The sequence below is a fragment of the Phascolarctos cinereus genome, unplaced genomic scaffold (genome assembly GCF_003287225.1).
Source record: "Phascolarctos cinereus isolate Bilbo 61053 unplaced genomic scaffold, phaCin_HiC Scaffold_3;HRSCAF=262, whole genome shotgun sequence".
NCBI lineage: Eukaryota > Metazoa > Chordata > Mammalia > Diprotodontia > Phascolarctidae > Phascolarctos > Phascolarctos cinereus.
Window position 1 is genome coordinate 118,929,470 of NW_027555736.1, and position 23,020 is coordinate 118,952,489.

The window sequence follows — 23,020 nt, forward strand, 5'->3', positions numbered from 1 at the left end:
GCTCTTTTGTAAAATATAAAATGCTTTATGTTTTAGGTTTTTTTTTTTTTGGTCATAGATCACTGGAGTACGTGCTGAGTGACAGAAAGAAACCCACAGTTAACCTTTTATCTCGGGCTTTTTTGGAAAGTTTATATGCTGTAATATTGTAACTCTCTTGATTTAATAACAATAGTTAATTAGCACTTTGCACTTTACTATTTAATTGGTATTCAGACAGTTTCTAACATTTATTTTATTAGGTAACATCAATATAATTCTTTGTTGTATTTAAGATCACTCTATCAGGAATCCAGCTTTCTGGCAATTTATCTAGAACAGTAGTGTCAAACTCAGATAGAAACAGATTGCTTTAGATTGCATTTTGGCTTAGAAAACCACTAATTAACATTATCTATGTTTTTATTATATTATTATTTATTTTGTTAAACATTTCTCAATTGCATTTTAATCTGATGGGTCACTTGGCTCCCCACCAGCAAGTTTGACACCTCTGATGTAGAGCTCTGTGATATGTGAAATATTATCTATTACTTTGCAACTCCCAGTAGAAGACTATATTGATAAATATCCATATTTAAGAATTAGTGGCAGGAGAGGTCATAGCCCATTTTCCCTACTCCTCCTCTAGGGGAAAACAGGTGCCCTTTGTTCCCTAATTAAGAGCATTCTGGAGTGATTGACATAGTGGTACTTCATGGTATCTTCTGTTTCTCCCTTCAACCCTATTCCCTAGCTTGGGAGTCCTTAGTGCTGCTGTAAATGTTTGGGATGTGTTTCTGATTGTCTCAAGCTGAAACTTGAAATTTCCCATAGTTATAAAATGATTGTTAAGTATATATGAAATAAATACCATTAATACTATATTTAATTAAATATATTAAGCTATGTTATGAGTTAAATAGATTTGTAGACTGACCTAGAGATCTAACCACTATTTTAAACATGATTTTTTAAGGGAAAATATATTCAAATTTCCAAACCATTGAGTTATATATGAACTTTTAGAGTACAATCTATTCTTAAATTGGGCAAATTTGAATTTTGGGCTTAGGAAGTTATTGTGACCATGGAGAGGGTAGTTTCAGTGGAGTGATGATGGCAAATGGCTGTTGGTAAAAGGTTGATGGAGAGGGTAGGTAGTGAGGAAGTAGAGGTGTCAAATAAAGACATCTTCTAAAAATATTTCATTGGTCCTTTTTTTAGGGGGTAGGCGAGGCAGTCAGGTTAAGTGACTTGCCCAGGGTCACACAGCTAGTGTCTCATTGATGCTTTTAAAAAACATTGCTGTCACTACACACACACACATACACACACACACACACACACACACACACACACACACACACATACACAGAAGAACCCTCCATTCTAATATAGAGGTACAGTTAAATAAAACAAATCGATATACCCTTTGATCCAGCAATACCATTACTAGGTCTGTATCCCAAGGAAATAACAAAAAATAGAAAAGGACTGACATGTACAAAAATATTTATAGCAGCTTTTTTGTGGTGGCAAAGAATTAGAAACTGAGGGGATGCCCATCAGTTGGGGAATGGATGAACAAATTGTGGTATATATGAATGTAATGGAATACTATTGTGCTATAAGAAATGATGAGCAAGCAGATTTCTTTTTTTTGGTTGTTTGTTTTAAGGTAATTGGGGTCAAGTGACTTGTGCAGGGTCACACAGCTAGTAAGTGTCAAGTATTTGGTCTGAGACCGGATTTGAACTCAGGTCCTCCTGACTTCAGGGCTGGTGCTCTATCTATTGCACCACCTAGCTGCCCCAAGCAGGCAGATTTCAGAAAAACCTGGAAAGACTTACATGAACTGATGCTGAGTGAACTGAGCAGAACCAAGAGAACATTGTATATAATAACAGTAGCATTGTGCAATGATCAACTATGGTAGACTTGGCTCTCCTCAGCAATGCAATGATCTAAGACAATTCCAAAAGACTCATGATGGAAAATGCTGTTCACATTCAGAGAAAGAACTATGGAGTCTGAATGCAGTTCAAAGCATTCTATTTTTGCTTTTTGTTTTTGTTTTTTCTTTCTCGTGGTTTTTCCCTTTCGTTCTGATTCTACTTTCACAACATGACTGATGTGGAACTATGTTTAATATGATTGTACATGTATAGCCTATACCAGATTGCTTGCCGTCTTGGGGAGAGAAGAAGGGAGGGAAGGAGAGAGGAGGGGAGGGAGGGAAGAAAGGAGAAAAAAAATTTCGAACTTAAAATCTTAAAAAAGTGAATGTTGAAAATTATCTTTACATGTAATTGGAAAAAATAAAATGCTTTTAAATGTGTATGGGGGCAAATTTTTCACATCCCCTCAAAAAAAGAAAAGAAAACAAATGTATACATTGACAATGTCTAACCATACGTGTGCCATTCTGCACCCCAGGGTGTACTACCTATGCTGAAAGGAGCCAGTCAGCAAGCTTACTAAGGCTTCCTGTGTTCCAGGCATTGTTTCTATTGCTTAGAATTCCTGTCTGTCCTCCGGGAAAACCAAGGTTCAGCTCAAATACCACCTCTTCAAGATGCCTCTTTTCTGTTCCTCCAGTTGTTAGTACTATCCCTTCTCTGCCAAATCTCTGTGTATTTATTTTGTCTATAACCTGCATTTATTTACCTGTGAACATGTTGTTGTCCTTTAATAGAATGTAAGTTTTTGAGGGCAGAGACCATCTCACTTTTTTGTATTTGTATCCTCAATGCCTAGCCCATAGGAGTTTAATAACTGCTTGTGTGTTGATTGTTCATTAATCCTCTGGAGTGAAGATTGATATAGGCAACTTGTTGAAGACATTTACTAGTAAATAGGAAGGGAGAGAGATAGGTCAAAGGAAGGATTTCTGTTATGGTTGCGAAGGCCTGAGAATTTGTAAGAGCCATTAGAGAGAGAGAAATTGAGATACAAATAAAGTAAAGTTATAAATGAACAAACAGGAAAGGGCAGAAGAAGCTTTGAATATCCTACTTTTAGAAATTTGTGTCCCAGTGTAAATAGTTCCAAATATTCGTTTGGTTTGGTGGTTGCCTCACGTTCAATGTACAATAAGTTGTTTTTCACTAATAAACACATAAGAGAAAGCCAATGACTATTGCAGCAAGCCTCTGAAGGAGGTAAGAGAACATGGGATCAAGAATATAGGCAGACAAAGTGGATAGAGCACCGGCCCTGGAGTCAGAAGGACCTGAGTTCAAATCCAGTGTCAGGCACATAACACTCACTGGCTGTGTGACTCTGGGCAAGTCACTTAACCCCAGTTGCCTCGCCAAAAAAAAAAGAAAAGAATATAGGTAGAAATGGGGCAGCTAGGTAGCACAGTGGATAGAGCACCAGCTCTAGAGTCAGGAGGACCTAAGTTCAAATGTGGCCTCAGACACCTGACACTTACTAGCTGTATGACCCTGGGCAAGTCACTTAGCCCTGATTGCCTTGCCACAAAAAGAAAAATAAAAAGAATATAGGTAGAATAGGTAGAATATAGGTAGAATATACTCCTTTGTGAGGAGTATGGATACCTCTTGGTATTTGTGTCCAGAGAGGGAAGGAGTTAATGATAATGATGATAAATTTTGAAGACTAGATGTACCTCAAAAGAACAGAGATCATTGAGGGATGGTGGTACTTGGATGGTTTAAAAGCAGCAATGGAGAGTAGTGGCTGTGCTCAGCCCTCCTTCTGACCAAAGACACAGGTAGGCATTATAGCTCCTGGGGCAAGTTGAGTTGGAGTATGGGAGATGCTCGTCCAAGGTATGAGAAGACCTCAGAATCCTATCTGGCTTGTTGCATGCCCATTACTGCTGACCTCAAGTATCCCAAGTGAAAGGCATGGACCTCCAGGCCCTGTGACAGCACAATATAGACATACCCAGATAGGAGTGATCTGTCATGCAGAGACTCTGGTGTACTGCTCCTCCATGGCACAGCAACGACTCCCGATCCTTGACTCCTCTAATCCCTAAGACACTGAGGAAAAGATGGTAGATTGAGGAGAGTATAGAAGTAGAGGAAGACAAGTTCCAGGAGGAGGTAGGTGACATTGACAGATTCCTGGGGAGAATGGTGTGGGGCCAGGTGCTAGGGCCAAGGGAATAGAGGCAGCCACTTAGTCATTTTATATCATTGCTTCAGGGAGCAAGGCATAGGAAATGGCCTGTGTAAATGCTTGGAGAGGTGAGAAGGCAGGTCGAGTTCAGTTGAATCATAAATTTTAGTGCAGATTACAACTCCTTTACACAGTGTGTTTTGTATGATTCGTGTGTGTGTGTGTGTGTGTGTGTGTGTGTGTGTGTGTGTGAGATTCAGTAAATCTGCCATAAAGAATCTAGCTAGTATATCCACTTGCAGTGGATATACAGTTCACCTGTTTTTCTGATTATATATGACCTGGTGTTCCATGATATATAGCCATATAAGATGACCAGGAGAATATTGGTCGTAAAGATAGACATTTGCTGCAGCAAGTAGCCTGCTGCATATGTGTGTGACACACATGTACAGGGCTAGGTGGTGCAGTGGATAGAGCACTATGCCTCAAGTCAGGAAAACTTGAGTTCAAATTCAGCTTCAGGACATTACTAGCCGTGTAATCCTGGTCAAGTCAATTAACTACTCTGCCTCAGTTTCTTCATCTGTAAAATGGTGAAATGATAGCATCTGCCTCCCAAGGTTGTAATGAGGATAAAATGAAATAATATTTGTAAAGTGTTGTGTAAACCTTAAGGTGTTATATAAATGCTAGCTATTATTATTATTATTTACACATGTATGTATATATAAAGTTACAGATTAGAATCCTGTGATTTTAACATATACTTAGGTGGCATCTTGTTTGAGGAGAGCCTTTACTCTTAATATTTTGTTCCACTTAATCAGATTTTTTTCCTCTCAAATCAACAAACAATAGATATAGTAAGATCTTATATTTGTAGACTTTTGAGTCAGTTGTATGATACTGAAGATGACCTCTGTGTAGAAGAGCATGCTCCAAAGCCTGCTTCCTCCTTTATCATGTTGTCATTTAGAATATTTTTTTTTTTTAGGGCAATTGGGGTTAAGTGACTTGCCCAGGGTCACACAGCTAGTAAGTGTCAAGTGTTTGGTGTGAGGCCACATTTGAACTCAGGTGCTCCTGACTTCAGGGCCGGTGCTCTATCCACTGCGCCACCTAGCTGCCCCTTAGAATATTTTTTTATGACTATGGATAGCTTTAATTTCTTCATCTGAAAACTTCCTGTTCATATCCTTTGACCATTGATAATTGGAGAATGACTTATATTCTTATAAATTTGAGTTAGTTCTCTACATATTTGAGAAATGAGGCCTTTATCAGATACATTTTCTGTAAAAATTATTTCCTGTCTTTCTGTTTTCCTTCTTACCTTGCTTGCATTGGTTTTGTTTGTGCAAAACCTTTTAAATTTAATATAATAGAAATTATCCATTTTATAACTTATAATGCTCTCTGTCTCTTAAATTCTTCCCTTCTCCATTGATCTAACAGGTTAACTATTCTTGCTCTCCTCCTAACTTTGCTTTATCATGTTTTCCTTAAAACACTCCTTGTTTTCATGCATAGACCATTCTTGTAAAGATTTATAGAACTGAAGGTGTAGATAGAGCTGGAAGACACTGTAGAAATCTTCCAGTCCAACAGCTTTGCTTTATAGATAAGAAAACGGAGTTTCTAAATCATTTTTTGACTTAAATTTTGGCTATCTTTTCTGTTCTCAAGAGTCCCTCTTTGGGGATATCTTGAATTGATCCATGACTTTTTAAAATCGTGAGGCCTCCAGCATGACTTTGTTCTCTGGATTTGATTAGGTTCAGTTGCTCAATAATACTTGACATGTGAACAGCATTTTACAGCTTTTAAAGCACTTTCACATACCTTACCTCATTGAGTCCTCAGAACAGCACAGTGAGGGATGCAAGGCTAGAACTATCCCCATTTTATTGAAGAGGAAACTGCACCTGAGAGAGATTGGTTAGTTGACCTGCCAGAGATCACAGGGCACAGTGACCATGCTGGTCTCTTTCTACTACGCTGTACTGAGTTCCTGTCTAGCAGTGCCTAAGGTTATCTTTTTAGAATGTGTCTGTTCTCCCAAACCAGACTGTAAGCTCTTTGGCAACATTTGGAAACATCTTATTACCTTTTTGTTGTTGTTGTTGTTTCCTATAGTGAATGTCATATAAAAGGTATTATGGAAATGGTGTTTCACTAATGTTACCTATTGTTAAATGTTAAATATCACCTGTCAGAGCCCAAACTGGACATTTCTGGGCCTTCTGGTGCTTGTGCCAGTTTTTCCCTTGTAGAACAAAGTATGTAACTGTTAGAAAGGATGAGTGGATCTATTCTGAGTTGGTAGCTATAGGATATGGAATGTCCTCCACCTTTTGTGTGAAAAACAGAGCCATATTCTACTGATAAGTCTTGAAAAGTAGATGGATTATGAAATTATATTGACTAAGCTTGGCTTCCAAAAAGGTACCTCCCTCTCACCACTCCCACCCTGCTTTTTTGTAAAGGTGGGGTACTGCCGATGTGCCATATGTATATATATGATGTCATACTTTTTAAGAATATTACTTAATTTTACTGAACTGTTTTATCCCTCTTTTTTATATAGAATATCTCTGGGGGTATGTTGGTGGGAAGGCATACTTTGGATAATATAGGTGATATAAAAATAAATGCTATCAATGAATCGTTATTTTGAAGGAGAAAAAAGAAAGAAAAATAGTTTGGGAAGAATCTGGTTTCTCATCCCCTGCCATGAATTTTGCCAGGGTGTGTAGAGGTAAGGAAGTAACTTTATTTTGCCTGAATCACTTGGTTTTAGTACCTAGGAGATCTTTTATATAGAACTAGTATGAAGTTACTTCTCAGCCATGGTGAAAGGAGGAATGTGACTTTGTTCTGTTACCAGAATTAATGGTAAGTCCATATAAGTTGGGCCTTGTATATAATTCAGTGTCTCTACTAGATGTGGCTTAAAATGAGGTTAGTCATTGTGATTTGCTCGAGACCTGGTGGAAACTCATCCTGTCCTCAATTGAGAAATGTATGACCTGAAGATTAGAAGCTGGGGTTTAGCTTTCCTTTTTTCACTCTCAGTTTGCAGGAAAGCCCCGGAGGCTGTTTGGGAGATCCCCAGCTCAGACCCAGGAGCTCTGATTCTTCTTATCTTTGACTCTTCTTTAGGTTCATTACATCCTGCAAGAGGTGGTTATGGGTGGTATGGTACTGGAAACGAACATGAATGAAATTGTGGCTCAAATTGAAGCTCAAAACAAATTGGAGAAATCAGAGGTGAGTAAGCCCTTGGGATTCCATTCCAGTGGGGGTGAGTATGGTTTTGTTAGAGAAAGACAGCCAGCAGAGGGGATATATAGAGTTGTTACTTCACTTTGCCTTCCTACAGCTGTCTTTTTCTTCTTCCGTGGGGATGGGCGGGGTGTAATAGAAAAAGCACCAGATGAGGAAGGAGAAGCCCTGGATTGGAGTCCTGGCTCAGTCAAGGTATCTCAGAGTTGGAAAGGAATTCAGAGTCTGTCCAGTTCGACTTGTACTTGAAGAAGAATTCCTTATGCATCACAGCCCTAACCGTGGATATCCAGGGTTTGCTTGAAAACATCCATTGATGGGGCATGCTAAGCCTATCTCATAAGGCATTCCACACCATTTGGGAATGATTTGAATTATTCATTTTTTTCCCCCTTTGTCGAATCTGTCTCTGCAGTTTCCATCCCTCACTCCTAGTTCTGTGCTTGGAGCTTAAGTACATACTCTTCTCCATAATAGCCCTTCATGTACTCGAAGATAATCATCATGTGCCCCTGAAGTGTTCTCTTCCTCACCCTTGGAGGGTATGGTGTGGAATCCTTTCCGCCTCCTAGAGATGTGCAGGTTTTTCAGTGGCCTTCCTAGATGTGGCACACAGAATTAAATAGAGGACTCCCAGAGTGGTCTGACAGATTCAGGTGGGACTGTTGTCTCCCTTCTTCTCCACTGTCCCTCTTAAAGCCACCTAAGATTGCATTAGTTTTGTGTTGCTACTGAGCTTGTAGTTCAACAAAACCCTCAGATCTTTTTTATAGCAATTGTTTCATCACAGTTTCCACGTCCTAGATTAGTGAATCTGTTTTTTTGAACCAAGTTTACGACTTTATGTGTATCTATATTATTAAATTATTTTAAAATGTAAACTTTTTCTAATCATAAAAACAACTATCCTTTGAATCTAGTCATTCAGCCACTACCAAATACACTTAATTGTCATCTAGCCTGCATCTGTCTTGTCCAGAAAGATAGAATGTGAGATTATCAAATGTTTTGCTTAAAGTATTTCCCTATATAATAGCCTTGTCAAAAAAGGAAGTGCGGTTAATTTTGCATGACCTGTTCTTAATGAAGCCATGATGACTCTTAATAATCATCATTTCCCTATCTAAATGTTTGCAGATTTTCCTTTATGTCATTATGTTGTCAATCTGATTTTATCAGTTTGGTTACTGCTTTCATAGATGCAGATCATAACCGTCTATCAATTAAATAGACCATCTTCAAGAGTCTCTGTGGCTGAAAAATTAATCCCCTTGCAGCCAAATTGCTGATAAGCCTCTCTAAACCTAGCAAGGCCAATCCCTGGAAGTAACCTACATGTAGTCCATCACTGGGACTACAATTTAAGTCATTCCAGCTGCTAGAGCTTATGCCCTATTGGCATAATCTTCAAGAACCTAGCTTACATCAGCACCATAAGGTGTCAAAGTAAGTCCTTAATCCTGTGTTATAAAATTTTGCCAGGAATTGAAGTCAAGCTCACACCCTACAATTGTCTTTTTCTCTTCTTTGGAAAATGTAACAGTTGCTCTTAGTCCTATAGCACCTCTTCTGATCTCTGTGATTTATCAGAGATTGCCGAAAACAACTCAGCAGTCACATCCTCCATGTCTTTTAATATTGGCGTGTGATTCATCCAGATCTGGTGAAGGGGCAGACAGGTACGGAGGGAAGAACTCTGGCCTTGAGTCAGAGATACTAGGTTCACATCTTTTCTTGTGATGCCTGTTACCTGGATGATCTTAGGCAAGTCACTTGATCTCTTTGGTTTTCTCATGTATAGAATGAGGGGGTTGGACTAGATGGCCTCTGAGGCCCCTCTCAACTATAGATAGACTTAATGATTGATAGAGCATTTATTAAGTGCTTATGGTACTGTATGCCAGGCATCGCACTCAGTGTGGGGACACAAATACAGGCTTGCATTCTGTTTGAGGAAAACAACAACAAAATGGCCCTAGAAAGTGAAGGGGTTGGGGAGGTCTAGGTGAAATGGCATAGGAAGGTGAGGAGGAAACCTTAGGACTGACATTTCTCCAGGGTAGCAAAGTGGCAGGCAAGGAGTCTGCAGAGAAAATCTCGGCAAGAGTGCTGGGTTTTTGAACAGTTCTTATGGTTTTACTTACTGAAAGTAGCTAAGAATGCTCATGCGCGCGCTCTCTCTCTCTCTCTCTCTCTCTCTCTCTCTCTCTCTCTCTCTCTCTCTCTCTCTCTGTCTCTCTCTCTCTTTCTCTCTTCTCTCCACACTTGTCTTGGGTGAGGAGATAACTCCCAGTTAACCATTTTTACATGATTCTTTCTAATCTGAAGATCATTTTTCTTACTAGAGGAAAACAGAAGCAAAATTAGATTTAAATAGTTCTTCCTTCCCTGGGGAGCTGTTATCATCATTCTCCCCATTTCCCCAGTAGCCATCTTCCCTCCTTTAATAAATCATCTTCTTTTTGTTGTTGTTCAGTCATTTTTTTAGTTATGCCTGACTCTTTGTGACCCCATTTGGGGTTTTTCTGGCAAAGATACTGGAGTGGTTTGCCATTTCCTTCTCCAGGTCCTTTGACAGTTGAGGAAACCGAGGCAAACAGGGTTAAGTGGCTTACCCAGGATCACATAATAAGTGTCTGAGGCCAGATTTGAACTCAGAAAGATGAATCTTCATGACTTCAGACCCAGCACTATTCACTGTGCCACCTAGCTGCATTCTCTTGTCTCATAACATAGCTTTTAAAAAAAAGCTCTGTTTGTAGTTACTGACATTTATCCCCGTCAGATTTCAAATTATGTTAAAAAGCAGTAATCAAAACAATTTGATACTATCTCAGGAACGGAACAGTAGATCAGTGGAATAGATTGGGCACACAATATACAGAAATAAATGAGCATAGTCATCTGATGTTTGATAAACCAAAAGATCTAAGCTTTTGGGGCAGGAACTCATCATTTGACAAAAATTGCTGGGAAAACTGGAACGATTCTGGCAGAAATAAGGCATAGACCAACATCTCACACCATATACCAACATAAAGTAAAAATGGGCACATGATTTAGATATACAGGGTTATATAAGCATATCGGGGAGCGTGAAAAGTTTTACCTGTCAGATCTATGATAAAGAAAGATTTTGTGTCCAAACGAGATAGAGAGGATCATGGAAAGTAAAATGGATAATTTTGATTACACAAAATTAAAAAGGTTTTGCACAAACAAAACCAATGCAGCCAAAATTGGAACGAAAGCAGGAAACCGGGAAAAAAAGTTTACAGCAAGTTTCTTTAACAAAGGCCTCATTTCTTAAACACACAGGGAACTGGGCCAAATTTATAAAAATAAGAACCATTCCCCAATTGATAAATGGTCAGAGGATATGAACAGGCAGTTTTCAGAAGAAATCAAAGCTATCAGTAGTCATATGAAAAAAATGCTCTAAATCACTATTGATTAGAGAAATGCAAATCAAAATAACTCTGAGATACCACAACATACCTATCAGATTGCCTAATGTGACAAAACAGGAAAATGACAAATATTAGAGAAGATGTAGGAAAATTGGAACACTAATGCATTTTTGGTAGAGTTGTGAACTGATCCAACCATTCTGGAGAACAATTTGGAACTATGTCCAAAGAGCTATAAAAATGTGCATACCCTTTAACCCAGCAATATCCCAAAGAGATCATAAAAAAGGGAAAAGGACCCACATATACAAAAATATTAATACCAGCTCTTTTTGTGGTAGCAAAGAATTGGAAATTGAGGGAATGCCCATCAATTGGGGCATCACTGAACAAGTTATGGTATATGAATGTAATGGAATATTATTGTTCTATAAGAAATGATAAGCAGGCGGATTTCAGAAAAACCTGGAAAGACTTTTATGGGCTGATGCTGAGTGAAGTGAGCAGAACCAAGAGAACATTGTACGTAGTAACAGCAACATTGTACGATGATCAACTATGATGAACTTAGCTCTTCTCAACAACCCAATGATCCAGGACAGTTCCAAGGGACTTATGATGGAAAATGCTGACCACAGCTAGAGAAAAAAAACCGTGGAGTCTGAATGCAGGTGGAAGCATACTATTTTTACTTTTTTTGTTTTTTGTTTCTTTTCTTTCTTGTGGTTTTCCCTTTTGTTCTGAGTCTTTCACAACATGACTGATGTAGAAATATGTTTAATATGATTGTACATGTATAATCTATATCAGTGTTTACCGTCTTTGGGAAGGGAGGGAGAAAAATTTAGAGCTCAAAATCTTACAAAGGTGAATGTTGAAAGCTATCTTCACATGTAATTGGAAAAAATAAAATACTATTAAAAGAATGATGAGGGAAATAGTTTCAGAAAAACGTGGAAAGACATACGAACTGATGCAACATGAAGTGAGAAGAACCAGGAGAACGCTGTACACAATAATAGCAATAGTTTAATGATGAAGACAATGATTCATGACAAAGGACTCATGGTGAAAAATACCATCTACCTTCAGAGAAAGAAATGATGAACTCTGAGTACAGATTGAAGCATATTGTTTTCACTTTCTTTTCTTTCTTTTGCCTTTTTTTGTGGAAATATGTTTTACATGACTTCGTGTGTGTAATGAGTACGTTGCTTACCTTTTCAGTGGGTGGGGGAGGGATTAGAGGGAGAGAATTTGGAACTCAGAAAAATATTTGGAGAGAAGATTACTCCTCAAGACAAAAAAGACATAAAAAAATTTCATCCCCACCCTCTGCTCATTTTGAAAAAGCTTCAGTGCTCCTGCTCCTTTACAACACTACCATTCCTTTCCTTATTGAATATAAGCTTCTTGAGAGCTCAGATGTCTGTGTGTGTGTGTGTGTGTGTGTGGTGTGTGTGTGTGTGTGTGTGTGTGTGTGTGTATCCAGCACCTGATTCTATGCCTGCTATATAGGAAGCACTAAATAAATGCTTGTTAATTGGTTGCTTTTGTATTCTCATTTGTTAACCCTTGCTTCCATCCGTCTATAATAATCAGTAATAGTAAATTTTCTATTCATTCACATCAGTCTCTTTAGACAACTCCTTCTTTTTCTTCCACATCAAGATTGTATGCTTTGCCTTCAGAATTCAGTTCTAAGAATAATCTCTCTCTCTTGGGTCAGCTTTCCCTGTAGAAAATTTGGCTGTGACATCCTACTCTGAGAAGTCATCTTTCAGTATATCTAGGGTACATGTCAGACCCATCTTCCCTCTCCTTTTCTATCATAGCTTTTAATACAAAATAGTAACTTCCTCTCAAGGTTATCATTTCTACTTTAGCAACAAGTTCCTTCATATTTTTCAGAATCAGGTCCAGAATAGTAGTTTCGTTTGTCACTCTCCCTACTTTTTGAACAATTAAATTATCATTAAGGCAAGACAAGAATTATCAGCTGCTTTGCTTTTGGAACAGGGTTCCAGCAAATATGTGGGTATCTGAAGTTCCACATTACTGCTATACCACGTCTCCGTGCCAGGTTTGTTATCTGTTTCCCAAATTCCTTGTCTATTTTCTCCTGGCTATGTGGTCCTATCACAGTATAACTCCATATTAAAGAATCATTCTTGCTAACATTATTTACTTTTCTAATTCCTGGATTTCCTTACATGAAGATATGTTTATAATTTCTAGTGTCACTCTGCACTTCTTTTATGTGTTCTGTTCCTTTTGAATAAAGTATATATCATTGGATGTCACTATATCCATCTTATCCCACCAATTCTCCATGATTCCTATCACTGAAAGGCCCAAATTATTTTTCACATATATTTTTTTATTAATTTATTTTTAATTTTCAACACTTCCATAAGCTTTTGAGTTTTACATTTTTCTTCCATTCCCTCCCCTCCTCCTTCCCCAAGACAGCTTACAATCAGTGGCTCTACATATACATTCCTATTAAACATATTTTCACATTAGTCATGTTGTAAGGAAGAATTAGAACCAGTAAGAAGAACCACAAGAAAGAGGAAACAAAACAAAACAGAAGAAAAAAAAGGGGGCTGATAGTATGCTTCGATCTGCATTCAACCTCCATAGTTCTTTCTCTGGATGTGGATAGCATTTTCTATCATGAGACTTTTGGAGATGTCTTAGATCCTTGCATTGCTGAGAAGAGCTAAGTCTGTCGAAGTTAATCATTGCACAACATGGCTGTTGCTGTGTACAACATCTCCTGGTTCTGCTCACTTCACTAAGCATCAGTTTGTAAGTCTTTCCAGGTTTTTCTGAAATCTACCTATTCATCGTTTCTTACAGCACAATAGTAATCCATTACATTTATATACCACAACTTGCTCAGCCATTCCCCAATCCATGGGCATCCCCTCAATTTCCAATTCTTTGCCACCACATAAAGAGCTGCTATAAATATTTTTGTACATGTGGGTCTTTTTCCCATTTTTATGATTTCTTTGGATACAGCCCTAGAAGTGCTATTGCTGGGTCAAAGGTTATGTGAAAGGCCTAACTTTGCCCTCTTCATTAAGATGCCTAGTTAATTTTGCTTATTAGCTTACTTTGTACATGTTTATCTAGACACTAGGGCAATTCCCTAGCTTTGTGACAAAAATTTATTTCCAAAGTCAGTCTCCCTGGGCCTCAGTTTCCTAATTTATAAAATGGATAACTTCTCTTTCTCGTAAAGTTTTTTTGGGGCTTTATGGGGTATAATTTATACAACGCACCCTGTAGTCATAAAACAGTATACAAACATGGGTAGTAGTTATTCCAGTTAAGCTACTTATTTGTTGTTTTTCAGTCATTCCTACATGTCCATGAGGCTGGTTCTTCATAACCCTGTGGACCATAGCACACCAATTCTGTCCATGAGGTTTTCTTGGCAAAGATATTGGAGTGGTTTGCCATTTCCTTCTCCAGTGGATTAAGATCAACAGAGGTTAAGTGACTTGCCCAGGGTCACACAACTAAGAAGTGTCTGAGGTCAGATTTGAACTCAGGTGTTGCCAACTCCAGACCCACTAAGTCATCTAGCTGCCTCTTAAGCTACTTATACCAGCAGCCAAACCTAAAAAGCAAACAGATAGGAAGGAAATTGGAAGTGGCAGGCTTTTCATGCTTGTAGTATTGGTGGGAAAGCCAATTAGTATGTCAAGGAGAGAAGCCACCCCTGACTGTTGGTGTTTTAGTCCATGCTTTGGTTACTTGCGTAACTATGCCATACCGTAGGCCTTCTGGAGGAGCCCTGGATTAACCTAGATTCTGGTGAAAATTTCTGCTTTGTATGTCTTCTGCCTTTAATGGAGCATACACTTAGAGTTAAAACAATTCCATTTCAGGGAAAAGTATCCCCCCTCTGATGGATGGATGAATGAACAAGCATTTATCAAGTGATAATTGTGCAAATCATTGTCCTAAGAGCTGGGGACACATGGAAAAGTAAGAGAATTCTCAATCTCAAAGAGCCTGAGCACACGTAGTAGGCTTCAGCTTTGAGTCCAGTGAGAGGCTAGGTATTCCTTGGAGTACAGCAGCAAGGCAGATGGTGATGCCTTTTTTTAGTTTCAGTGCCATGTTCATTGATAAAATCATAATTAAATCTCATGTTGATGTATTTGACTGTGCTAAGACCTTTGGTGGCAAGAACTTTTCTGGCTCTTTAGCAGCTGTAGCTCCTAAAAAGGCAAGAGGACCATTGACATCTCCATAGGAAGGACTGGAAGCAGGGTGGATTGTCTGGAGGACACTTGGGCTCATCTGACCTGTGGTGGTAGTTGGCATTGGTTCTTTTGAGATGGTGAGATTTTTCCAGTGGGATCTCACCCTTGAATAATGGTTGTGGAAGTAGGCTGGAAGCAGGGCTGGCGGCTTGAGGGGAGCTGATTTTTTATTCCTGGGGCTATATGGTGGTGTGGGTTGCTTCCACTAGGAACTAAAGGAAGATGTGGTCAAGATCAGGGCACTGGTTTGATCTGCCTGGCATGTGCTGCCTTCTGGATAGTTTGCTACTTCAGCTGCCTTGCTAGATGACATTGAAAAAATCAGAGTTGCTTCTTTCTCTGTTTCCTATCTTTTGTAAGAACCTAGATTTGGGTTAATGTTGATGTTTGAATCTAACATACTAAATTTCCCCTTGAATTCTCCCAGTTTCCTGAAGCAATTAAATTACTCTATTTGGCTAAGCTACAAGAAATTCTCTCTTCCATGAAGCCTGGAAGTTTATGATGTGGAACTCTTTCTATACTACTGCCATAGTGGCAGTTGTGGTTGTTTTAAGAGTATTGGTTGGCAGGCTGCTAGAAATAGCGAATGAATCAGGATCAAGTGGTTTTATAGCTGATGGAAAAATAGACTTTCTGGGTGAGGGTAGGTTCTATGTTAACATACAGGAAATGAATAGTCAGAAAAAAGAGATCTTGAGAAACATCCCTGACAACCTCTGTCCCTGTCCTAATCTCCCCTCTCTTCCCCTCCTCCCCATGCCTATTGTAGATGATGGGGAGTTTTTGGCCACCAGCTGCCTTCATCTGCTTTTCATTACAAGTCCTGCCAGTTGTACTGCACTTTAGGGCTCTCCAACTTCACATGCGTGTCATCGGTTCCCGCAATATATCCATGTGAAGTTTCCAACAGCCAACTCTTTCTTGTCCCTTGCAATCCCATTGGCAAATGACTGAAAATAAAGCAATAGTTTCATTTCCCTTCCAAAAAAGGTTTCTCTGTGACTGTTAGTTTTCTATGAAAGTCTAGTTGCTGATATCTGGCCTAGAAGAAAGTATGTGATCTTTCTCCAAATGTAATAACACATCTGCCTGGCCTTAAGGCATGGAGAAACCATATCCAATGAAGTGCAGAATTTAGTTCCTTACACTGGACTTTGAGATTATTATATGAAGAATTGCTTGTTATACTTGAAGAGTGAGATGGAGAAAATCAGAACTGGGAAGTACCATGGTGCTGTGGGAAGCTTTGGATCTGAAATCAAAAGACTTGGGTTTGAATCTGGACTCTGGTATTTAATACTCACATGACTTAGGCCAATTTAGCCTCTTTGCTCCTCAGTTTCATCATCGATCCTTGGACCTTTATTTGTTTAGCATTGACCATGAGCATTCGTTTGTCTTCTGTTTTTTAACATTAAACAAGAACTCAAGAGTCTATGATGATGTAGTCCTTTTGTCTTATGTTTGTATCTCTTTTCTCTACTAGGGCGGCCTTTCAGCAGCCCCTGCTCGGGCTGTATCTGCAGTGAAGAACATTAATCTCCCTGAGATTCCTCGGAACATCAATATTGGGGATATCAACATCAAAGTTCCCAACCTCTCTCAGTTTGTCTGAGGACTGAAGTAGCGTTAGACAGATCAAGCAAAAAGGAATCTCTTCGAAAACCCAAGGCCAGGCTGATCGTGGATCTGAGCAGAATTTGAGTCTTAGTGGCGTTACAACCTAAGGCCTGGTCTCTTTTTGTTTGGGCAGACTCATGGATGTGGGGTTAGGGAAAAGTCAATGTCATATCATGATTTCTGTGCACATGTCCAGCATGAAGTTCTTCATTGCCTATGGGTACAACATTCATGTAGGGGATGCATATCCCACTTAAGCAAATCAGCTAGCATTCTCAAATGCATTTTCTTCTGCATGCTGAATCTCCCTGAGGGTGGTGGTTGTTTGAGGTGGTCCCCACAGATTCTAGTGGGGCAGATATCTAGAGAGTCATTATTCTCAGTGCCACAAGATTCTTGTGGTGATTATACTTTTTGCTAGGTGCCAAGGATCAGCTCTTTAGATTCAGATTCAGGAAAGCTGGCTTTCCTCTGAAGTCTATCAGAAAATGATAGGTGTGGGGGGCTAATTTTCATAAAAATCTGAATCACCTGCTAGCTGGATTAAGGTGATTGTAGCCAGTATTCTTCTGTCTGACCATGCCTTTTTATAGAAATAACATTTCTTTCCCCAAGAAAATATCTTCTCATCTGTCAAGAATCCAAGATCTGTTTTCTCTGGTGTTTTATGAGAAATCCATAGTCAGAAACATGACAGCAGCTGCTTATCCATGGATTGACAATGGGTCTTCAACCACCCAACTTCTCAACAGATGATAGATCTAATAAGCTCCCTATCTAAGTAATAGCCCTGGCTGAAGGAGTACTTTTGGGTCTTGGGAGACTTACTTTTGTAGCAGTTAATGTGAGATGATATTTGGATTATTTTAGGCTTCTAGTTCTATTGTGGTCTTTTGTGAGAAATCTTCCCTTGGCTTGCCTTCAGTTGGCAGTTCTAAGTTCAGTACTGAATGTTGCTTCTGCTTCTTCTATATCACAAACCCATTGCAATTTCCATATAAAAGGCTAGGACAGGGATCTGGTAAGAGTAAAGGAGCCCTGTGTTTATGGGTCAGGGTGAGAAATGGAGATATGCAAGGACTGTAATGAGGAATGTCAGCTTGATCTTTGGTTGAGGATAACGTGTTCATACGTTTAAAGCGTTCCAAGATAGGGTGCGTCCCTCTCCTCTGTGGTAATAAATACTCCTCCATGACTTGCATATCTTTTTTTATGATAAATTTGTAGCTAGACTGCACTTAGGAATATTCAATTCCTGTCCTCCCCACCTGCCTTTCCACTGGACCTGATCAGAGGCTGCAAAACACAGCACACTGTGTTACCTGTGTGATCACATGCTTCCTTTAATTGTAGTAATAAATTTTTCAACCTAAGTGGAACCTCTGTTTTGTATAAAACTGTGTGTGCTGTCCTCTTTCCCTCTGAGGGAGGGTGTGGGGAACTGAGCTGTTATTTTGTTTTTTAAGCTTCCTGAGAAGGTAAGTTTACTCTACTTGTAGAACTATGGTTGAAGAATATTTTTGTCCATATTTGAATTCTGCAACTCATGACTCTTGGTCTTTTCACCCCACCACATTTTTCTTTGAAAGAAAATCACTGTCATATCGCATTGACTTTCCCTAACCCCTCCCCAGAGCTCTCCCTAATAATAAATAGATATAATTGTGCAAAACGAATCAATACGTTGGCTGTGTCTGAAAAATGTGTGCTTCATTTCATATCTGCTGTGTGCCAGTATGCCTACCTGGGCTAAACTTTGACTCCAGACCTGGAAGTAAATTAGGTTCCTGTAGAGCAGGTTCTCTTTGATAACTTAGTCCTCCTTAGACGACAAATTGAAGTTAACAGAGACATTTACTTTATTGGGTGCTACTAATATATAGATTTAAAGTTGAAAAGGACTTCAGATGCCATCTGGTTCAGTCCACTCATTTCACAATTGAGGAAACTGAAGTCTCTGAGAATATACAGGTAGTGATGTCAGAATCAGGATTTGATTGAACTCAGTTCACCTGAATTGGACTGGAAAATCAGTGCTCTTTCCAAAAGCCCAAGGTATTATTTTAAAATGACCTCTTTTATCTGTCAGAGAATGTAGCAAATCTGCTTGATATAAAGATAGGTGACACCTTTTGACATACATTATGTCACAGGGAAATTTCTTGTTGCCTTATATGTATTTTAAATGCTAAATTTTAAAATGTAAGCAGAAATAATGAGTGATGTGAATTTTGATATAGATTATGCAATACTCACATTAGGAGCAATATGGAGTATGAGGAGTAATAGGAGTAGGAGTAAGTGTTATGTGTTTGAAGACAGAGGTGGAGAAATAGTTAAGGACAGTTAGAGGTCACTAGTTGGCTTGTTCCCCCAAGCCACGTGAAGTCTTAATTTATGTTCCATATTTGTGGCAGGGCATAATGGGACATATTCATATATGTTCAGTCATACAATGAAGTTCAGTCATTATATAATAGCTCAGTGAAGCTAACTGTTCTGTCATTTGTATGCTGGGTGTCATTTGGTAAATGTTATTATCTGTAATCCTTTTTAGTCAAGGGTTTTGTACTTTGTAAATGCATCATGTACTTAAATTCTCAATATTCCACCAAATCTTTGTTAGGTATGTGCAGAGTTAACTTTTAAGTATCAGGGGGGGAAAAAAACTTTACTCCAGTAAAGAATGTGAACTCTTTTGGTTGCAATTAGTATAAGGCTTGAGAATGAATGAATGAAAGGAAGAAGGAAAAAGCATTTATTAAGTGCTTACTGTATGCTGGGCATTGTGCTAAGCATTGGGGATACAAATACAAGTAAGCACACCAGTTCCTCTCTTCAACAGCTTACATTTGAACATTGGAAGACAGCTTAAATAGGGGAGTGTTTTGGGCAGGGAAGTCAAATGGAATCATAAGGAACTGATTGATATGTTCTTTCTGGGAATACTAATGTTGATATGATTACTGTTTTGAGAGCTGGAGTTAGAAAGGGGGTATAGATACAGCAACATGGCATGAAGATGGTTAGGAAGCTAATAGGTCTCGGCAAGACAATTTTAGTCGTTGAATCTCACCAATCAAAAGTGCATAGTCTCCTGGTGGGAGCTTGAGTTAGGTTGGAGGTAGAGGTTGGAATGTAGGAGCTGGCACTGTGGAGATAACTAAGATTCTGTGGACCTTCATTTGTGCTGATTCACTTTTGTTAGACTGTAGACTAAGATTTAATCATGAATTTCCTGTAGCTCCTGTAATTTGTTGGAGATAACAAAAAGAACATTGAACAGATAAGTGTTTTTGCTTAACAGACATATCAGGAATTTCCTCTAAGTCATAACATAATATACAGTATCTCAAACTGTCATCAGTTATGCAATATGTTTTACATTAAAACTGTTGAAGAACTGTTTATATCAAAACCACCAGGAACTTGGAATAAATATGATGAAGAATTGGAAACCGATTTGGTGCCCATAAAAAGGGGAATGGCTGAACAAGTTATGGCATATGAATGTGATGGAATATAAGAAATGATTAAATCATTGGTTTCAGAAAAACCCGGGAAGACCTGTATGAATGCGTGCAAAGTGAAGTGAATGGAACCAGGGAAACAATTTATACAGTAACAATATTGTAAAAACAAACAACTTAAAAAGACTTGGTAACTCTGATTAACACAATAACTAGTCACAATCCCAGATCCCAGAGGACTCAGATGAAACAGGCTGCCACCTCCAGAGAGAGAAGTGATGGACTCAAAATGCAGATTCTCTCTCTCTCTCTCTCTCTCTCTCTCTCTCTCTCTCTCTCTCTCTCTCTCTCTCTCTCTCTCTCTCTCTCTCTCTGTGTCTCTCTCTTTGTGTGTGTGTTTCTCTCTCCTTCCACCCTCATAATTAAATGTAAGGGAGAGAAAGAAAGGCTTTCTTTACCATTAGATTTGGTTTAATGAAAAATTTTGTCAAGGTGATGGATCAAAATAATATATGTTTTCTTTACCTGAACAATGAACAGACTAAAATCGAAGAGGAGATATTATTGATTCCTTTGCAAGGCAAATGATGAAAGATGAACATTTTGAAGAAGAGTTGTATGAAGTTAAAGAAGTTTCATAAAATTGTTTTTACAATCAACAACATGTTATTAATAAAGGCAAACTTTACATCCCTGCAAGGGAAGGTGACACTTGTAACTTGAGAATTGTGTCATTATAACATTTAAAAGGAGTATACATAGACAAAGGGCATTGGTATAAGTTGACTTTGATGTGATGTTAAAAGATCTAAGGGGTGAAAAGGGATTGTTCTTAGAGAAGAGGAAAGGAGAGGCAGACAAGGGTAAATTATATCACATGAAAAGGCACAAAAACCTGTTACAGTAGAGGGAAAGAAGAGAGGGAGATAAGCATTGTTTGAACCTTACTCTTATCAGATTTGGCTCAAAGAGGGAATAACATAATTTCTATTAGATATAGACATCTAACTTACTCTATAGGAAGTAGGAGGGGAAAGGGGAAAGAAAAGAGAGGGCAGACTGAGGCAGGTGGTGGTAAAAAGCAAAACTAGTGAGGAGGGAAAGGAAGAAAGGAGAGAGAAAAGCATAAATGGGGGAAAATAGGAGAGAAAAACATAGATAGTAATCATAATTGTGAATGTGAATAGGATGAACTTTCCCACAAAATAAAAGTGGATAGCAGAGTGGGTTAAGAACCATAATCCTACAATATGTTGTTTAAAAACCTGGAAAGACTTATACAAACTGATGCTAAGTGAAATGAGCCGAACCAGAAGAACATTGTGCACAGTAACAGCCACATTGTATGATGACTGACTCTGATAGACTTGGCTCTTCTCAGCAATGCAAGGATCTGAGACAACTGCAAAAGATTCATGATGGAAAATACTATCCACATCCAGAGAAAGAACTTTGGAGTCTGGATGCAAATGGAAGCATGCTGTTTTCTCCTTTTCTTTTGTTGTTTCATTTTGTTTCTTCTTTCTCATGGTTCTTCCCATTAATTCTGATTCTTTACATCATGATGACTAATGTGAAAATATGTTTAATATGAATGTATAAGTAGAGCCTATATCAGATTGCACGCCGTCTTGGGGAGGGGGGAGGAGAGGGAGGGAGAGAAAATTTAAAACGCAAAATCTTATGGAAGTGAATGTTGGAAACCAAAAATAAATTAATTATTTTTAAAAATTGTTTTTATAAGTCACAACCTAACAATTACTGAAAATTTGTCAAAGATCTTTCCAAAGCCTGTAAACTTAAGTGATGTCACATATTTCTCAAGATCTGTTTTTTAGATTCACACTTGAACTTCTTCCTGGAAAAACTAGATATTCTCAGTGTTGGTCATGAAGAACACTTCCAATAAGAATAATCCCAAATGGAAAAGCAGTGTCAGAAAAGTGGAAAACAAGTATGCCTACTGGCTACTGTTGACTTTAAAGAGGGATTTTGCCATGGACCAAATTCAACAGGAAATCAGTACCTTCATTTTAGAACAGTTAAACAGATGTAATTTTTGGTAGTAAAAAATGATTTCCAAAAATATAAAACTGATTCTCACAGAGATGGAAGATAATAATAATAGCTAACAGATATATGGCGCTTGTTAGATGCCAGGTGCTATGCTAAGTGCTTTAAAAAACATTGCATTTGATCCTCACAACCCTAAGAATTAGGTGCTGTTATTCTCATTTTACTGATGAGAAAACTAAGGCAAACAGAGGTTAAGTGACTTACCCAGGATCACACAACTAGGAGGTGTTTGAAGCCAAATGTGAACTCGAGTCTTACTGATTCCAAGCCCAGCACTCTATGCGTTCTAAATTTATAATAGTAATATACAGATATATTCCTCAGATGAAGTAAAGAGCATCCACATACAATTTCAGTGCATTCTAGTACATTAGGAAGCCAGTGCACTTCCTGGTATATGAGATTGCTGGGTTTTTTTTTTCCTTGGTAGTGGTGGTTTTTATTGATGGTGTTTTTTGTTTCTTTTTAACCAGAACAATAAAATTGAAGGTTTCTACCCAGCCTCTTTATTTGGACATCTGATATTAGATGTTATATTCCAGTCCCTGATCCCATTCCAAAGGTACTAGAGTTTGCCCCTCCCCTCCCTGTGAGCTCTTGTCTTAAATAACCTTAGACCTCACATGGAAAATTTTGCAGCTGTCAAAGAGAGTCATGATTATTAGTGAAATGATTATCTAACTGAAACCAGATAGCAAACAACTATTTCCAAGGTACCTTTGTATAGCTGCACCAGATGATAAAAATGGTATTTTCAGGGTTATGCCTTCTCCCCCGTCCCCCAGCCCCCACC

At 38.5% G+C, this 23,020-nt stretch overlaps 1 protein-coding gene across 4 annotated transcripts in view; it reads left to right on the forward strand.

Annotated features, from left to right (window-relative positions):
* AP3S2 (adaptor related protein complex 3 subunit sigma 2) overlaps nucleotides 1-18,054 on the forward strand; it is a 39,579-nt gene extending 21,525 nt beyond the window's left edge. For all 4 annotated transcript variants that reach the window (XM_020965228.2, XM_020965211.2, XM_078151128.1 and 1 more), the window contains 2 exons: nucleotides 7,240-7,347; nucleotides 16,548-18,054. In XM_020965228.2, coding sequence (XP_020820887.1) covers nucleotides 7,240-7,347; nucleotides 16,548-16,676 — 237 coding nt within the window. In that variant the 3' untranslated portion in view covers nucleotides 16,677-18,054. The remainder of the gene's footprint in view (nucleotides 1-7,239; nucleotides 7,348-16,547) is intronic.
* The last annotated feature ends 4,966 nt before the right edge of the window (nucleotides 18,055-23,020 follow it).